At 39.1% G+C, this 20396-nt stretch overlaps 1 protein-coding gene across 1 annotated transcript in view; it reads right to left on the reverse strand.

Annotated features, from left to right (window-relative positions):
* ush2a (Usher syndrome 2A (autosomal recessive, mild)) overlaps window positions 1-20396 on the reverse strand; it is a 195365-nt gene that overhangs the window by 53321 nt on the left and 121648 nt on the right. Inside the window, exons 58-66 of the mRNA XM_017303876.1 lie at window positions 18777-18979; window positions 18585-18697; window positions 17157-17373; window positions 16674-16842; window positions 16345-16554; window positions 6031-6254; window positions 5103-5442; window positions 929-1126; window positions 649-803 (exon numbers count right to left, since the gene is read on the reverse strand). Coding sequence (XP_017159365.1) covers window positions 649-803; window positions 929-1126; window positions 5103-5442; window positions 6031-6254; window positions 16345-16554; window positions 16674-16842; window positions 17157-17373; window positions 18585-18697; window positions 18777-18979 — 1829 coding nt within the window. The remainder of the gene's footprint in view (window positions 1-648; window positions 804-928; window positions 1127-5102; window positions 5443-6030; window positions 6255-16344; window positions 16555-16673; window positions 16843-17156; window positions 17374-18584; window positions 18698-18776; window positions 18980-20396) is intronic.

Here is a 20396-nt window from a genome sequence, read left to right on the forward strand (position 1 = left end):
AGAGAGGGGGAGCAAACATAAGGCTAAAATAATTTGTTTCTGCAGATGAACATCACGGACTTACAGTGGAAACGTAACAGGTAAAGCAGATGSATGGAAAGCCTAAATTATAATTAGGRGATATAAAACTGAGCACTAGAAGCATGATGTGAACATTTTCATAAATCAGTATTTAGCTCCAGCTTGGGTTTGGAAAAAAGACTTCAGATTATTGTATACAATGATGACGTCATAAAGCCAAATGTTGAAATTTGGTCAAAAGGAAAGAAGTAAAACTGAAATATTTGTACTCAGATAAGTGCAGTATAACATATTTCTTATTAACATACTTCATTAAACATCTACTTCTTTTGAMTACTAAAAATGTCAAGTTTTCAGAGTATATTAAGTTAACAAATCTAACAAATCCTCATTATATCAAGCTGCCACTTTATTGCGACAYATGACATTCAAACATTTTAATACTGTCAAAATAAAACTACTGTACATTTTACACCACACATCAGGATTTTGTTTGATGTTGACCAGCAATAAAAACGTCCAAATAGAGGTAAGTTTTCTGAAGCCGTATCCATTTTATTGCCTAATAATTTATTGGTTTAAAACAAGCTGCACTTTTTAAAGATCTGATAAATATATTTGTCTCACCTTTGTGCTGTCGGTGCAGCCAGCCTGGTTACAGGCCCTCAGCTGGTAGACAAACTCCTGAAAAGGCCCGATMCCTCCCACATCAGTAAAAGTATTCTCATCTCCACGGTAACGCTCTTGTCCATCTCGCAGCACAACGTAATGGGTTATAATGCCTAAAATAAAACAGAGGAAGGTCTTTTCAAGATTTGAGTCCATCCACATACAGAGCCAACAGAACTCAGGGACAGACAAAGAGGATGCTTCGTAACACCTCACCATGAGAAAGTTAAACACTCACCGTTGGGTCTGGCCGGAGCTTGCCATTGCATCTGGACGATGTCGTTTCGTTCGCCCAGCCGACTCCAGCGGGGCGGGGCCAGTCCCCACGGTTTGTCTTCACGTGTTGTCACCGTCGTAACGTCAGTGGAGCCCGGGCCGAAGCTGTTCCAGCCCCTCACTCGATACTCATAGGTTGTAAAAGGCTCCAGATCAGTGTCTAAAATGCAACATAACGGAAAATAAATCTGTCTTTCACAAAGAAAACATTCTGTATTTGTGGTTGTGACCTCTTACATTCATTCAAACCTGGCACTAACATCTCTCATAGATCCTTTGAATCGGGTAGGACGGCGTATTTAACGCCCGCAAAAGGCTTTTGAGGTTGGCTTAACTTTTTATGTCTTCTGCATTTTGCTGCTGCTTTGCATCATTTCCAGGCCTTATTTCTGCACCAGAATCAATTTCTGAAGCAAACTTCTATAAATATATTCACAGTCAAGCACATAGGAACAACTTGGACCTGTTTTTTATGTTGCAGGYTTCATTTTCTTTGACACAAATTAAGTCAATTTTTGTCAGATAAATGTTGTTTAACTTTTTAATAATTAGTTTAACTGATAAAGAACTGAAGGTCCTCAAAACTTTAAGATCTACGTTAAACTGAAAAATCACACCAGAACGATCCTTCTAAATCAATAAGTGAGATGTAAAAGACAGTGCTCCTTTCTAAGTAATTCATTTGCAGATAAAAAGAACTTGCAAATATATATATATTTTTTTTGTTTTCACTTCATAAGCCAAAAATGTTCAGCTATCACTGGGCGCTGGCTGTGTTCTCGTTCACCACCTCCTCCAATCGTCCAAATCACCGTTAATGCAACTGCAAGGAGGGCAGATTATGAATGAATAGTTCAACCTGTGGTGTAAAGTTTATTTCAATCATTAATGAATCTGGTTTTATTTGCAGTGTTCAAAATAACWTAAAAGTATTAAAGTTGTGTGAAAACTGGTGACAGTTTTGCTGCAGCAGAGCTTCATTTTGTAAGGTAACAAAATAATTTGTGCTTCATAACTTCTCTCATATTAAGTGTGACGGGTCATAAGGTCAAACTTATAAGTTTTGCAGTTGAAAAAGGTCTATGGTAAATGACTTGGATAAATCTGGACTGTTAAAATATGCTGCAGGCGACTAAAAACTCATTGACGGTTTTATACAAACATCGATTAACCTGCTGATATAGTTTTGTAGTCAGCCAGCGGCATCATGCAGTATTATGTTTATGTTAATGTAAAGCAGATAAAGAGGAATATCTGATAACTCAGACTGAATTGTAATACCAGGTGTGATCAGATATGCCTAAATCTATCAATTTGTGTATGAATCAGTCCGATTAGGTCATACATAAAAAACCAGCAGGCACAGGACAGAATGCTTCAAAAAGACACTTTATACAGACATGCTGTGTAAAGTATCTTATTACAAGAAACTGTAATAAGAATTGGTGTCTGAGTTTATTTTTCCTTTTTGTAATATAAATGCTTCAAAATGCAACAAAGGAGCAAAAATCTATCGTTTCAGAAGACCGGGTGGAGTAAGTGAAAAAGAAAACTTCAGGGGATTTTCAACCTCTTCCTTTTCTTAAAACGTATGAACCTTTAATGACACACAAAGGAAAGGTTTATGTCCACAACATCAGTTTAAAGATTCATCTTTCAAGCTGTTTACTATTATACTGCACACTGTAAGATACAACACAAATATGCACTGCCACTGGTGCAAAGTTGTAAACATGTGGCCATGGCGGCAGTCCCCCGACGCCAAGATTGTTACAACCCTTCTGGTGATGAGGTGTTACGTTACAGGAACATATATACATACAAATGCACTTGCACACATACATGGGCACTGCTTTTAGTAGTGCAAAGGGACTGCTGCTGTAAATGGCTCTGCTTAAACGGCCAGTCTGGGGCTCTTGTCTTTACTGCTGTCATAACTTAAGTAGCGAAACACAGAGGGACACAAATGTAAATACACATCAAACATCTTTGTTCCCCCAAAAAGATCTCAGTGCTTCGTCTGATTATTAACTTTTATGAATATAGGTTGTTTGTTGACAAAGTGGTACATTTTTATGGCTCTAACTGTAAATACAAAGCTGCCGGGGTTTGATCTTTGTATATCATGATACTCTGTGTGTAAGTGTGCATGCGTGTGTTTGTGTGTGTGCGTGTGTGTGTGTGTGCGCATGAGAAACATCTGGTGTATGGTGGGTGGCGACAGCTTTATGTGCCTCTGCCCAGATGGTGTCACAGCATCGCCCTGAAACTCTTATCCTAACCGCTCTACGCCACACACACAAAGTAATCACATAGACCTACAGAGGTACTAACTGAATTAAAACACACGTGAAATATGTGAAATTATTGCTACAGAACCAAACATGCTACAAATACTCTTGATCACCTTTAATACTGAACAAAAAGTCTGCGATGCCCAAATAAACCCTGTGTGGCTGGACCAAAAATGAAGACACAATCATCCACAGACAGACACATAAACTTATTCCCTTTGGGCTAATAAACTGTGGATCATTTTGAAACAGCATCTAAATGCCCATCTTGCTTTAATTACATACACGTCTACAGCTCAGAGAGGATTAGCTGCTAACAGCGATTACCTTACACTGCAACAGCTGTTTTAAGTGTAGCATGGTATGTGTGTGATTCTGCAGGGGTGACGACCTCTCTGTACAGCCACCTGATTTCAGCAGCAAACACATTCAAATACACACTTCTACAATCTCATGTCACCGAGTTCTGCTCTTTTCATAGATCAGTTCTAGTTAGTTAGTTGTGCAACCATCTTACAAAGCAATTACAGCTGAAGTTGTTTTGGGGTATGTCAGTTTTGGGGAAAAAATAAAAAATAAAAAATCAAGAGACTGACAATTCTCCATCCTAAAGCTCAGTCAGATAAAAGGGGAGCCTCTGCAAGCATCAGTTTTGTTAGTTTTACCACTTATGCTCAGTTTGAATTAGGCTGGGTTCTAATTAAGGTACCGTATTTTCCGCACTATAAGGCGCACCGGATTATAAGGCACACCTTCAATGAATGGCCTATTTTAAAACTTTTTTCATGTATATGGCGCACTGCGTTAGGCGCATAGAATAGACGCTTCCGTTTGGGTTGCCAATTTGTTCCGTACTCTATTATTACACATCCACATTTGTAAAGAAGTACTTTATATAGTAGGCTGCCCCAGTCGTTTCACTCAAGGTGTTGGTGTTGCGATATTGTGCCCAAATGCTTTCTGGGTAACACAGACCAACTGACATGCTGCCGCTGCAGTCTCTGTCTCTCTTTCCCCGCCCCTCCGCCCCCCTGGCTTTAAATGTATTATCAAACTTTATTAACAAACAAGCGTTCTGACAACTATCCCAGCATGCACCGTGGGCTTCTTCTTCTACGGGGGAAAATGAAGTCGGCGGCTGCTTATCGTAGTTGCTAGACCTGTTGTGGCTCAATATTGGTCCATATATAAGGTGCACTGGATTATAAGGCGCACTGTCAGCTTTTGAGGAAATTGAAGGTTTTTAAGTGCGCCTTATAGTGCGGAGAATACGGTACTTTAACGCAGGAATATATTTTGTTCTGAATTATTTGATAGGAGCTCTGACAGTATGTTTATGGTTATTGTCCTGCTGTAAGGTCTAACAACACTACTTCGATTAAATCAATTTAGATGCTTCAAGGGTTTCTCAAACATGCATGAATGAGTCAAAACAAAACTCTGTTTGATGAAGAACTTACACTATGACATGACATAAAGCTCAAAAAAGTAAATTTAGCACCATTCTGTTCTTTGTTCCATTAACTTATTGTCTATGAAACCTTTAGTTTGTTGTCATCTTATTTTGTAAATTTCACAGCTTTTAAATGGCCTAAATTTTTTGACTTTTTTCGATATCGTAATGAAACTCTAGGCCTTAATCCAACTGAGAACATAAGACAGGACATGAAACTGAAATTCACAGAACCTCTATATCCAATCAGACTGAGATTAAAATATTTTGCAAAGAAGAACTGGTAAAAATCCAATTGTCTACATGTGCACAGCCATTCAAGACAAACCCAAAAACGCTTCCAGCTACAATGCAATGAAAACACTGAAACAAAAACTGCATTTATTTACCTGTATATGTGAGAACACTGGCCTCTCCGCTGTACACCACCTCCTCGTGTGACGGACACAGAGTTCCTCCTGACTCTGAGTTCTCGGAATTTGTGTGACTGTTTCTGTCAGATATTTTGTTAGGGTTTCCACCTCTGCTTGTCTGAACTGGCAGGACAGTAGAGAGGGTTTCCAGCGTGGTGCTGATGAATGGCGGTTGTGTCACGGACTGTGTGTCGGGGTGTGTGTGTGCAGTCAGGACCCAAGTGCAGGCAGTCAGAGAYGGATCAAGGTCACAGGAGCCACAGTAAGATGTAGCAGCAGCAGCCACAGGACACACAACTCCCTGCAAACACTGGGGCTGCACAAAGGAGGAAAAGAGACCGTGCAATAAGAGAAGAGCTGCTTAGCATCAGTTTAAATACAGAGCATCTTTTGTATTTAAATGTATACATTTTGGAGTTCTTTTTCATGCAAATCTAGTGCATGACTTTTTACATATGTGTGTGTGGTTTACATGCACCTTAATGACATCATTAGGGCTAATGAGAGCTCCCACTCTTTGTCTGAGTGTGCGCATGTGTGTGTGTGTGTGTGTGTGTGTGTGCGCTTGCATGAACCATCTCATGCTGACTTAGGAACACACAAACACCACATGACCCGAGGTGATAAATGGTGGATGGCACATTCAACGACTCCTGATGTGACAATAAGGACGAGTGGAAAGCTGAAAACTAATTCTGTCTGTCCACGTGTCCACTTAGCTGACTGAGACGTAGRTATTTTCTTCACTTGCAGTCAGAGGGACAGTGTTTGCCRTTTTCTTCAGCAGAGCAATCAAATTACAAATAAAGCAGTKTGTYGTTGCAAAGCCTTTCAGAAGAGATGAGTGAAAGGTGACAATAAAAAACTGAATCCGCTTTGAGAAGTGTTTCAACTGGAAACATACCGGTATCAGCAGCCCGGCCGTGGCTTGATCAGCACAAACGTGCCGTTGGGGGTCAAAACCAATCCCATTGCAGCATTTTTCGTCCAGWTGTATGACCTTTGACCCACAACACTGCAGCTTCACTGTGGCATTTCCAGAAGGGTGAATTGTGGGATATCCGTTGTCGTCCACACAGCAAAGTGAGGTTGAAGAGTTTATATACTCTTTTCCACAGCAGATAAAACCTAAAGACAAGAAATGGGTTTGGTGTCATTGTTGTACTGCATCCTTACTTTAGCATGGCAGGTCWTGTTTTTCTACTGAAAAACAAATACACAGGCAGGSAACGTATTTATGGCCTGGTCAAATGAGACCAAAACACTTTGGATTCCATTAAACACAATGATTGAAGGTAAAAAAAAAAGACTTAAAATCCAGAAGCAATAGTGAAGTTTGGAGGTGGGAAAATCATGGTGTGGGGTTGTTTGTCAGCACACCATGCAGACAGACTTCATATATTTCAGAAAAGAGTACTGGACAAATACACATTTTAGACACAAAAAACTGCTGTCATCTACCAGGATGACGAAGATGAAACAAAARCGAATGTTTCAACGTGAAAATTATACCAAACACTCAAAAACTAGTTTCAGAGAAAAAAGCTGTGAGAACCAATAACCAAAAGGCCAAGATAATTTTATTGATCCACTCMTCACCAACAAAGGCTTGTGTATGGAACAAATTTCAGTAAGTGCGTCATTCCGTTTTATTACTCATAACTCGGTATGTGGACAGCTATGACTTAATTATGTGGTGGACTATAATAATAATAAACTCCCCCCCAAAAAAAGTAAAGTACAAGCGTGAGAGAAAACACAATGAATTCAGGAATTACACACCTGTTTAAAAGATGAGTTTTCAAAAAGAGYGATATTAGCTCTCGGTGCGTCTGCCTCCATCATCTCCATCAGCAACAACCTCGTTAAATGACAACATTACGTTGTTGATCCTCTGCATTCCTTACTTACTCTCTGCTCTTCATCTGATTTGCTCAGGAACAGAATTTAAGTTGAGCTGAATACTTTTTCTTATCATGCTTATATACATCCACCTTTCCTATTCTCTCCTTGGAACCAAGCATATCTCTCTTCCTCTGGTATATTCGCGGCTCGGCAGCAATATTCAGGCCCCGCTGTTGAAAACGTGTAAAGGAAGAGGAGGTGTGTTTGTCGGGGAGCTGCCATCTCTGACAGTGATAGGTGATGTCTGTCTGCCACTGCATCACCTTCAGCAGCAAGGTGACATTTAAAATACATGCTATTCCTCTATTTGTGTATGTTTTGCCGTGGAATATCAAATTTCAAGGATGTGTTTTTTTAAACATTCTCCAGATATTCACTTTTCAGATTCAACTCACTTGAGTTTTGTACGGCTGGCATCCAGCTGGAACTGCAGAAGATGCTGAACATTTAAGGCAAAATTACTGCTGGGAAACATTTTGGGGGTTTGGAAGAGAGTTTAAAGTTTTTAACATTTGAATTATTTAAAACTACACACACACTACACACAGTGTCACTGGCAAATTATTTAAACCTTTTTAGAACATTAACTTGACTTACATTCTTTGAAATTCAGCTGAAAGTAAAGCAAATTTATGGGAAATAAAAGTTGCATTAAAATGTATTTTTTTTATATGTACTTTTGCACTTTTTAAACCAATTTAAACATTTAGTCTTCTTAGGTTCCCAGCTAACATAATTAATAGGAAATCTAAATAAACTAAAAATAAAAGTTGAGTTGTTCAGGTAGAATGTTTTCAGACATTTAGTCATCTGCATTGAATAAAATGAAAATTATTAAAGCTATGGAAGGTAATTTAAATAAAAAATGGAACATGTGGTATAAGCTTGAAATTTCTAATCTAACAATAAGCAAATTACGTACAGTTGAGTTCATTTGACTGAAATATATTTCAGTCAAGAAATGGAGCAAGTAACAACAACAATATAATATATGGCARMCAAAACCAGCTAAAGCACATCCTGAACYTGATTGTGCTGCCTGGCAAAGACCTTCCTTTCACATAATCTGTAATTGCACTGAAAGAAGATTTGACCTGCAGATAGATAAGATATGACTAAAGCTATAATATTAAAACGGGCAACAGAAACCCAAATGTTACTGTCATGAATTATTTTGTGTAGATACTCCATGCTGAGCCCTGCTAGATGCCACCTGGGGGGCGGCGGCCCACCATGGCCATCCTTAAATCYACCACTGCTTCCAGGCTTCGGCTGTGCATTCAATTAAGGTTATAATATACCGTGTTAGACTCAGCAGCTCCCTACTGCGATGCTACATTAGAAATACAAATGAGGGTAGGAGGGTTACTCTAAAAATGTGCTGTGACGAAGGCAAATAAAAGCGCTTGTTGTAAATTTGACTCGCCTGTCTTTACAGAACAATTTATGTGTTGCTTAGATGAAGAAAACAGCGATATGCTAAAAAGTCATTAAGGACTATTTAACAAGTAAATATATCCTTCCTGGTGGCATCATCTACCCCCTGCTGTGTTGGCTATTTTATTTAATAACGGACATTAAACTCTAAGTCATAGCTCTATATCATGGCCCTGTAATGGGGCTGTAGCTAGTTATAAAGTGATAAATAACTTATTGTTTCACGCTCTAATCAGCATTCACACTTCACGCACATTAAATGTTGTTAATTTATGCAATCATTCCACTTAAARGCCAAAAGTTGAGAATGGCACATATTTTATTCTGCGCTGTTGCAGAGCATTATATGCTCAACACATCCATCACAGGCTCCATATGACAGGGAAACGCATGTGTGTGTGATTGTGTGACATAAAGGCAGCCTGACGGCTACTAACTCACTTAGCAGCGGCAGATGTTGCGGAGCGGAGCGGAGCAGGGTCTTGGTGGCCAATTCCCTCTGCGCCTTACTTCAGCTTCAATGACGCGCAAATAAACAGCTCAACACTTTTCTAAAATAGCTTTCCTTTACTCATCCCTTGTCCTCCTGCCAGTCTTACCTCTACTCCTCTGTTTAAACATAAAGCATAAAACAACCAACGTGTTTTAGTCCAAGCTGCACCAAGCCAGTGGTTTTCATCTGTGGCCTCTGGCAGACCAGACCTGGTGATCATTTTTAAGACTTAAAGTTTCTGCATTCCTCTCCATCCTCAGTCATTTTTGGTGTCTTTCCTTCTGACACAATCTGGTCTCGATCACCACCKTTTTCTTTGTTATAAAATTCTTTTCTTTTAAAACTAAGTGCAGCTTGCAGCACCCTAGACAACTTTTTTTGCAGATAAGAGCCCTCACTTCTTCTATTGCAACTTTTTCTCTTGGCAACATCTTGAGGATTTTCTCCTGTCACAAACTTTGTTTCCACATTTACTTTTTTTCTGTCTCTCTGCAACTTTACAGTTCGGTCTGATGTTTGTTTACAATACTGCAGCTTTCGTTATTACTGCATTATCATCCATTCAGCAGAAATCCAATCCCTGTCTCTGTAAGCGTTATCTGACATGCCTGAACATTTGTGTTAACATTCTACAACACACACACAGATTTTTTTTCCCCAACCTCTCCATAAGCTGTGTTTTTCCAGTGATTGTCTATGCATAGACAACATTTTATTACACACCTCTTGTTTTCTCTTTTGCATCACTGAAAGCTTCAGCCCTAATCTTCAGATTTACGCAGGATTTGCATACATTCGTTAATAGCGTCGGGAGCGCAGCGTCAACACAAGGTGCTTAGACAATGTGAATTATTATTAGGGTTTCAGTCATTCCACTTAATGATAAGTCAATATTTAGACCCGCCAACGAACTAAAGATAAAAATGTGTGTTGTGGATTAGTAAATCCGAGCTCTCTAGGAGACCAAAGCCCCTCCACAACTTTAAACAAACCAAACACTTTTAAATACCTGAATATATTACAAGGGGTGTGGAACCAAGTGCACAGCAAGTACATGCATTCAGAGCATTTCATTGAGCCTTGCAGACCCTCTGCTTGTTTTACAAATGTGCRTCCTTTGTAGACTTCAACAAGAAAACACACCAAAAGGTGTTGTTCTCAGTAACACTATTCACTTAAAAATTCAGTTTATTTCTACTCTCCCGTACACATGCATGCATGCTGCTCGGAAAATGTGTCTGTGTGTGCACATGCTTGCACTTTGTGCTCCTCAGAGGCCTGACTACATGTCATGTCGAGAGATAAAATCAGAGAGGATTGACTTTCTCACACAGTGCAGAGTTCCCCTGTGAACACACACATATGGACGAGGAGGCAGCAATCACACTTGCATAATAAAAGAAGATGTACATGCTTTTTCCCAGAAGGCCAGTTGTCCTATTGTCTTTGAGAGTTTTTTTTTGTAAACATTTTTTTTACAGCAACATTACCAGCTGGACTTGTTCATGAAAATGTGTGCAGAGTAATTCATTGTGGTTCTCAAATGTACACACAGTTTTCCCCTTTTAATGTGAAATTTACTTGGTACATCAACTGAAAAACATCTGTTAAGATGAAGTAAAAAAAMCCAACAAATATCCAAGTACTTAATCACAGTTTACGCAAACCTATAAACAAAAACTTTGCTCCATTGTCAACATCCACTTTTCTTGTGCTTCTTGTGCAAAGAACAAAAAGGATCTAATTTTACAAAGGTATCAGTAAAGAGAACAGTGCACAACGTTGCACAGCATTATTTATGTACTATGGATAACTGAGATGTTCCATTGAGGCCATTAAGAGGCCACCAGAAAGCTGCAGAGATGTTCAAGCAGCCTTTTTACAGGGACTTAAAATTAGGCATTGGAGTAAAAATTAGGTCATACATTTCATTTTATTTTGACTTATAAGAAGCACATAAGTTAAAAGAAATGTTCATGCTTTCAAACAATTAGTAATTAATGTTTTACCTTTGGACTCCACAAGTTATTTAGTTCTCATTTGTGGTGTGGAAGTTAGATTTAACATTATTTTGATTTAGYTGTTAAATATTTATTTATTTTTTACTTTCTAGAGTTTTAGTTAAGCAGGTTCCCAGATAATAAATTAGACTCTTGATTTAACTGGTGATCAGGTCCCAATTTATTTTCAGCAAGGCAGTAATTTACCTGAGGTAATACAACTTTTACAAATTTTCAAGGACTGAAGTGGTCTAAAGTGTGAAAGAACTTCAACCAGGTTTAGAGATTGTTGTTGCTGTTTAAGTAAAGGTCTGATTTCGAAGATYATAAATAAATATATCCTCACATTATCCTGGCATTTAGCAAGTAGAAATAATTTTAGTAATTGTAGCTGATCTAAAACAAGAAAAGCTTGGTCAGACTTAACTTCAGACAAAAGAAACGCGTATCTTTTTATTCTGTAACTATTATTTGTATTTTGGAGAAACTTTGCTTTATGTGATACAAGAAGATACAAAGTTTTATGTTTAAAACCATGTTGTTTAGAATAATTTACAAATAAACAAAACTGTCAATACTTTTAGTCAAAAAAAGTTAAGTACTTCTCTAATATTAATCTAAAACAGATTTCTGTAAAGACACCAGAAATGAAACAAAAAATATTGACATTGTGGTGATAAATTTATGATAAGTTAACTGATCTATAATGTGTTACAGCAGCAATAAGAATACAACAAATGCAAATACAACTTGGTCTGACTGTGGCGTCTGACAGCCTGTGCTTTCACTCTTGCCAGTCATTAAAGTAAACCTAATAGAAAAGTCATCATCATAAATACATTAACAGAGAGAGAAATGTCTTCCYGAGTTACGGGAGCACTTTGTCTTATAAAGCAGCCAGACGCTGCTGTTTGGGATGCACTGGTGTTGGCCATTTTCTAACCCATCAATGCTGAGAGGCTTTTGGCAATGACAGACATTCACACAGATATTTACACACTGGGAAACTGAGGAAAACCTACAGAAAAAGTAAGCAAAGAACCAGTGGAGATCCGTCTAAAATGCAGATACATTCAGAYGCGTATGAACACAGAGACTTGCGTAAAAAGTGTTGAATGGAGGAAGTTTAAATAAGAAGTCTAGGCACATTTGCACTCGCATACAAGCAAATGCTTTCCCTCTCACTACGCAGCCAGCCTCTGAGCGAGCTAGCTTAACTACTGGGATAATTTCCCTCCAGCAAATGGTCACTGTGCCCTTGAAAAACATATTTGATTATTACTTTTTCTCCCCCTCCTCTTTTTTTCTTTTAGCATCATCACAGCCATTTTCATCACGCGCTCTGATGATGGCACGGCAAGGCGCGTTAAGATAACACCCCGGCACCGCCAGGCTTTTAACACTTAAACGGTGAAAAGGGATATTCAGATTTGTCCTTGAACGTTTGGATAGGGCCTGCTGGGCTGGGACAGAGGGAGGGAGCAAGTAAGAGAAGGAGTTAAAGAAATGCTCACAATTTTAAGATTTACTCACTTTCAGGGGRAAAAAAAAAAGTGAGGWGGGGTGAGCATTTATGGTAGCACCCACAGTGAGAAATGGGGCTGGTGAGGTTGAAGGGCAGACCGAAGAGTTGAGACCTGGACGCTAGAAAGAAAAAGTGTAAAGGGGAAATGGTTAGTGAAACGCACAGTGAAGTGGGAGAGAGTTGGGACACCATGGGAGGCCGAAGGCTTCCCACAAGTTCCTTTAAACACCATCTAATCTCTCTAAAGTCTTAGTTGCACATCTTATATACTAACTAAGACTCCAAAGAAAAAAGAATCAAGTAAGATTATAAGTTGGTACTGAACCTGCAGCATAGCAGGAAGTACTGCGAGAAAAATGGGATTCTTTGAAGACAAACAGAGTTTAATATACTTGAAAGTGAAATCGAGTGCTGTTTGAACAAACAAGCAGATTTGAAAGGAAGGGATTTAGCACAGAGACTTTGTGTGATTGTGTAACAACTGGAGAGACGGAGGGAAGGATTAGAGCTCATCTCAATAACACACCAGAAACAGRAKAAGTGTGCAACAGCAAAGTTAGTTTAGTGCCACTGATCAGTTTCATCAATCAGCCACAACATTATGACCACTTACAGGTAGGAGAAGCAGTGATTCTAGCCTTGTTTTGTTGCAGTCATGAACAGAGTACTTTTTGTTGTAAACTGATTATATTTTATTAARTGCAACTGAAATATTCACAAAATCAAATAAAAAGTAGAGTAGTTTCTTTTTTTTCCATATATTTCTCAAACTGCAACAGAGAAAACCACAGACTTGAGAGGATTTTGAAGGAAAGCCCATTCCAAAATTTGGGGGAGACTCAAGAACTACCAACTAGTTCTTTAGTTGGTAGTTCCAGAACTATSAGACAACCACATGGGCTACAGCTGTGATGGGCCAGCTGTTAAGCTACTAATTGCCTGGAGAATTTCAGAATTTCTCATCTGGGCTACTGAGAAAAAGAGAGGATGTTTGGTGGTTCAAAGTCTTCTTTTCCAATAAAAGTATATTTTGCATTCCTGTCTGGAGGACAAATGGAGTGGCAAAGCATCCAGGTTCAGTGAGATCCAGTGKGAAGTTTCCAGAAAAAGTGATTTGGCAAGCAATATCCTTTGATGGTGTTGATGTGTTTTATCAAGTCCAAAGTTAGTGCAAATGGGGATTTTACAGACGGGGTGTCCAATGATGACCCTCAGGGGCCAGAATCCCGCAGGTTTTAGTTCTCTCTMTGGTGGTAGTTACTGCCTCCTCAGCRTTTGAATATTCTGCAGAGGCCTGCTAACAAGCCATCCTTTGATCCAGGTGTGTGGAACCAGGATGAGAACTAAAACATGCAAGATGCCTGCCTTTATTTTAGAGCATATGCTGCTATGCTATATGAAGATGCTGGTTCCAATRTTGTACTGAAATAAATACTCTCTGAGAGATAGTCATAGTGTTCACCATATTGAAACACCTCATAGTGAGAGAAGGTAACCTTAAGGTTTATGAACTTTGATTTCAGCTTTTTTTTTTCAGCAGATGGATTTTCAAACCATAGAAGAAGAGCATGTAGGGCCATTTTCAAGGTTATTTTTAAAGCCAAAAAAATCAACTACTCTTAAACGGGATCTAACTCAAAAGATATCAGGAGAAACTCGACACTAGAAATCTCAAATCTCAAAGTTAGATGTAAAACAAATTAATATAAAGACGAAACTCAATAAAACAGAGTTTAGATTTGTTACCTTGGAAGCGTGAAGGTTTCCACATCCATGTTTCCCTACAAGTGTGTGTGTGTGTGTGTGTTTATGTTTAACTGTGGTTTTGTGTTGATATGAATACTGGCATGTTTGTGTTCGTGTGCACATGTGCGCACAAGCCGGTATGCGTATCTGTTGCCAGACAGCTGTCTCCTGGCATTGCTGTTCCCCTGCAGTGTGTGTGTATGGTTGTTGACAGTGTGGACGGTAATGTGTGATAGATCGCACTTCAGGGACCCCATAATCACATCAGCCTAACCTAGTCTATCAGCTGGGCACAATGGGATACCCTTCACTCCTCCTTTAATCTGCTCCATCTACCTCTTCACAATTATTCTGTTCTTTCCAGCTCTCACCCCTACTGACTTTAACCCTCCTTTATCCTGGTATTTTAAATATTTACTAGCTAGCGCTAATTCTCTTTAGCGTTTTCTTGAATCTTCTGTTTCTTGTTCCTTGCAAATAAATTTGTATTCTTTTGCACAATGTAAATATTGCAGTGGATTCTGTTTGTGCAGGTTTTCCTCCTCAACTTTACACCAACTCAGCTTTATAAATCTTACTTTATCATAAAAGTAAAACAAATTATCTTCAGATGAAATGGACAGAGTAATGAGTGCAAGTGATGCCAAGGTTAAATAAACTATCCTGCTGTAGCGTGGCTGCATGCATGATGTGTGTGTGACTCTTTGGAAACCGATGAGTTGGGTTGAGGTTGCATAGCTAGCCGCAGCGCTCCCCGACTGTGCATAGCACCCGGCAAATGGCCCTTAGCCTTGCTAGCACTCCTAGCTCTACGATCCATCATACCATATGCTCTCAATAGGGAAGCTAACGCTAATGACTGATGAGTGAATGAGAAGGAGGGAGGGTGACAAGAAAGAAGATAACATGGAAGAAGAAAGAAAGCGTAAGAGACCAAGCAAAGAACAAACTGATTCATTAGACAAAACCAAAGGTGACATTAAAGATAAAAACGAGATGGAAAAATAAGTAAAAGAGGAAGGTGAAAAAGTTTAGATGGAGGGGAGCATATGCACTCCTTGGGAGGCCTTTTCAAGTGAAGGATGACCATAGAGACTGCTCAGTTRCAAGAAAGAAAAGAGGATGTGGTTCAGGAGAAGAAAAGAACAAAAAACAACATTATCAATCAACCGAAGAGGTCAAAGGATTGTCTAGAAAAAAGACAAAACTGGAGGGTTCTCCAGCATAGTGTTTTATCTACAGTCTATCAAGAGACTAAACAGGAAAATCTAGTAACTCTTGTAGAGTTTGTCTAATCATGCATTTATTTTGTGATAAGTAAATTGATGAAGCAGAGATCTTGTGTGTGCCTGTAATTGTGTGTGTGCATGCGTGAAGTATGGTTGATAGGCTAATGGAATACTATAAGCCTGCCCATATGGGGCCATTGTTTATAGGTGATGAATAGAGTCCACGTGTCTTTATCTGGCATTCAACACAAGGCAAACCCTGCCGAGGGCACCCTGTTGACTTCGAGTGTGTGTGTGTGACTGTGTGTTTAATATGTGTATGTGTGTGACAATGAGTGTGTGTGAGACAAAGAATGAGTGTGTATTTCTCCCGCTGTGTGCTTGGCAGTGCCCTCAATGGTGCCATCCTGAGCGCGTTTCATCATCATCTGCCATGACAAAGATGTCTAATGACACACACGTACGTTGACACTGACACATAGACACACGCACAGTCCCATCTGTGCCGTAGTATCTGGGTGCTTTGGGACACTGCGGGAGAGGAGGACAGGGAAACGACCCCGCGTTCCTGCACCATGTGTCTACCTCTCCACCCATTCTTATCCTCTCTTCTATCGTTTGTCATCTTCTTCCTAATTCTCTCATCCACTCACTCTCATAAACACAAAGATACCACCAGGAATTTGACCCTGACAAAACCTCTTTTTTATGCATCAGAGTAACTAGTTTTCTAAACAAAAGAGTCCTTTGAGCACAGCACTTAAGAGTGAAGCACTTTAACTAGCAAACGCTTTTGGGGAAAAGTCTAGGTAGTTGCATTTTCCCATTTTGCAACTTTTGCTGCTTCTACATGACTACATGTGTGGTTTTCTCTGCCACGCACCTGGTTTATATGCATGTACAGCATCATCACAGCAAACCAAGACATCATCTACGATTTTGCCTCCACAGCACTGGACCCTGTAGCCATCATGCAGTCTCCCACTGCAGCAAAGCTGGCCGCCTGTCATGGAATAAGGAACCCCCCCRCAGCAGCTGTCACCGGGCCCCACAGAGACCCGGCCCTGCAAGTGGTCAGGACAGCAGTATTCATCTAGAAAGACAAGGACAGATGAAGGAAAGACTTGAGCAGCATTGAGAAGACTAGACTCAAACCAAGTGGAAGATAATTAATCAGACGTTGGTCCAAACAAAGAAAGTAAGAGAACATACTGGTTTTTACAGGAACATAGTATCTTCCACAGCACTGATGATTAGGCTCAGATGGGACAAGTTTGCCATTGCAGCAAACRGGGTGGKAGGAATCATCCCAGCCAACATACAGCTCATCACAGCAATGGTGATGTRGCTTTCTTGTGTGCAGAAATCCATTGCAGCATATCTGCTTAACACACAAGTGCATATACAGGGGRGAAAWGTTTATTTTTGAAGATCAATATAGAAAAATCTACACCGTCAAAGCATTTATTTATTAATCATATTAGCATATGGAAATAAAATACYGTCTGTGGCTTTGTATTAAAGAAATACACAGCATCATAAAGAAAAAACTTTAGACCTGTTTTACGCCTGTGTTTATTTGCACTTTAATTATCTTTTTACTGTGTTYAGCATTACACATGTAACTGTGAAATGTGCTTTACAGTGTATTTGAAATAATAGCTTAAATTTAACAGTAGAAGAAAAACCATATACCTGTGTTTCAAGATGAAAGCAGGAAGTCCCACACACGCTGTGACCCGCAGGACACTGCAGATAGGAGCATTTAAACCTTAAACCACCGCCACTGTCAGAGGACGGCGTTACCCCTGTTGACCTATCGGTGCATGATCTAAGGGTCCGTCTTAAAACCTCGTAGCCCAGCATGATCCCACTGGGTCTCCCCGGATGGGCCCAATCTAATCTCACCACTCTGTCAGAGGAGACGTGGAGGGAAGCAAAAACAAAGTGAAAGTGATAGGCAGGAGTAAGTGTCTCCTTCACACTCCATTTTCACAAATGTACACATGCAGTCGCCCACACATGCTTTCAAGCACAAATGCATTCATGCATGGTTAATGTCTRACAAAGTTGAGCTACAGTACCAAGGTGTGTGTATCTTTATACACTTTACAGTATTGATTTTCTTCCTTTTTTAACGCTGACATTTTAGCAGGGAAAATGATCTGTGTTCTGACACACAGCTACAACCTGCAGAGTGTCCTGGGCATCCTGAAACCCTAACCTAAAAAAAATCAGCATGAAAAAATGGCTTGCAATAATTTTCAGTTTTTCACTTGATGTAAAACATTATACATGACACTTAGTGACATTTATATTATACTGATGTCAAATTCAGCTCCTGTTAGTTTTATCAATTTCATGTATTTTTCCTTTCAAAACAAAATAARTAACYAAAAAATATGCTGATATGCATCAAAAAATGTCCTGTGATTTTATAATGAATGTTTGTTGAAGACTAAAGTCAATTCCACATMAGGATATGATGAAAATGTGTTGATTTGAAGGAAAACARGAGTAAAATAAAAAAACAGGGAAAYTTTGCTCAATTGCTCCAAAAGATATTAAGAATGAATCCAAACATTTTGTTGGCTATTTAAAAGACAATAAAAATCAGCTAAGAATAAATATTAGATAATAAATGGATTTGTAGCAAAACTTTGAATGTGTTTTTATCCTGGAAAAAARACAAACTTATAGTGAAGATTGGCAACGAATTAACAGACTGAAACACTTTTTAGTGTGAAATTGCTCAAAATCAAAGTTAAATAATCCTGATCGATAGATAACAATGAYTAAATATGTCCAAGTAAATGTTCCTTTACACACTGTGCTGCACAACAGCACATACATTTTTACTTTGAATGCCAAATTATTAGCATAACTCTTAAATATATTCTGTTGTAAAATAACAGCCATAGAGTATTTTGCACTATTGGGCCAACAAATAAAAAAACACACTTTACACTAACACTTTTATCATTATATCCATCAAATTGTACTCACTAAGTATTAATTAGAGTTTTCCAAACATAATAAAGGTGAATTGATGTCGTAAACTAAAGTAGCGCTCAAGTTTAAGAGTAAAAGAGCAACAATACTCATAGTGCACACCTGTATTACCTGGGACTGATCACCTGTGCGTGTGGCCTGGGCAGATCAGCTGGCAGGTCTTCTACTGTGGTTGTTCTGGTAATACTACTGCGAGTGCATGCATACACTGTGCACACCTCCACCTGAAATACACCTTATATTAGATGACATAAAAATTATACTGCTGAAATTTTCTACTTTATATTGCATTTGATTGAATACTTGTATATTGTAGACTGTAAAAGGCAGCAGGTCCCCCAGAAGGTATGAACCGGAGCTGTTGTCTACACTGCCATGAAGGCGATCATTAACGTAGATGCCGTAACCAGTAACTGCTCCGTTGGGTCGATGAGGAGGGAACCAGAGGACACGTGCGGTGCTGCTGTTTACTGGAACCACTTCAGGGGCAGACATCCCTTCTGGCTCTGAGAGAGGCAGAAGAGGGACACATAAAAAAAGTAATTCAATGAAAAAAAAAAWAATAATAATAACATGAGACAAAATAAAAGGTGACTATCCCAAAAATGATCTGGTAGAATCTGTAGGATCAATAAATCCAGCAGTTCTGGTCTGAACCAGAAAGATGCACCAGTGAAAGAAGGCGGACTCATCGATTCTACAAGGCCTAGTAAAAGTATTAATACCCATTTAACTTTTCTTTGTTACAGTACATCCATGAACCATCACTCCTGAACATAAATTAGACATAATTTAAGTTTTTTCTGGTTATTCTGATTTTTGGATGTGACATTTTCTTTGTTTTTTAAAAGAATTACAATAATAGACATTTGTTTATATTAAATTTTTAATAAATTGTAACTTCTTAGATTTTTTTTTATAGGTTTTGTTGGCTCCAGTGGCTTTTATTTGAGGGTGGTGTGACGGGGACATGTGGCGGGTGTCACCAGGCTGGGAATCGGGCCTGCGACCACCGGCATGGGGACTAAGGCCTCAATGCATGGGTTGTGCTTCGCCCCTGCGCCACCACAGCACCCCATTTCTTTGATTTTTTAAAATATTGTTTATTTCCTTTTAACTCTTCTTTCAGTTTCTTTTTAAAGTCTGTTTGGCTGTGAACACAACAGTTTGGCCTCAGTCACATGAAATAAGTCTGGAGTTTGCCATTATTGCTTTTTTCTTTTCTTTTTTTTCTTGGGGTTTCTGGGATAGTCACCTTTTATTTTGTCTCATGTTATTTTATTGGGATTGGGATATCACACATCCCAATGTGTTTCTATCACACATTGAAAAGCACAATGGAACAAAGTTCTGAGAGAAAAAATTGAGGTAAAAATTTTAAAAGTGAGGCATGCACTAGATTTCTGCCCTATTTGCCCTGATACCTCAAAATAAAATCAAGTGCAACCGACTGCCTTCAAAGTTGTGTAAGTTAAACTAAGTACAAAACAGTCTTGAACATCTCGCAGGCCACTGTTCAAGGAGTATGGCACAACAAACCTACCAAAACATGACAGTCAGATAAAGACAGTATTAATAAGAGCAGAAAGCCACGGTCCATGGTTGCATKGATCTGTAGAGAGTTGAGACTTCAGAGGGAGAATTTTTTGAAAATATGATTATTAGTTGTGCACTTCCCAAAACAGGGCAAGGAATGGGGACACATTAAACATATAKAAGAAGGTGGCTTATTCAGATGAGACCAAAAATCAACTCTCTTGCCTATGTGCAGAATGCTTGTTTGTGGCAGGAAACTAACAGTGCGCAATGCTTATCACACTGGACACACCACGCCATTGGGCACACATGGTGGTGACTGCATCATGGTGTTGAATGATTTTATTATATAATATTTTAACACCAAGAGGAAAGCAGGTCAGAGCA

This window comes from Poecilia reticulata, linkage group LG3 (assembly GCF_000633615.1).
Source record: "Poecilia reticulata strain Guanapo linkage group LG3, Guppy_female_1.0+MT, whole genome shotgun sequence".
Classification (NCBI taxonomy): domain Eukaryota; kingdom Metazoa; phylum Chordata; class Actinopteri; order Cyprinodontiformes; family Poeciliidae; genus Poecilia; species Poecilia reticulata.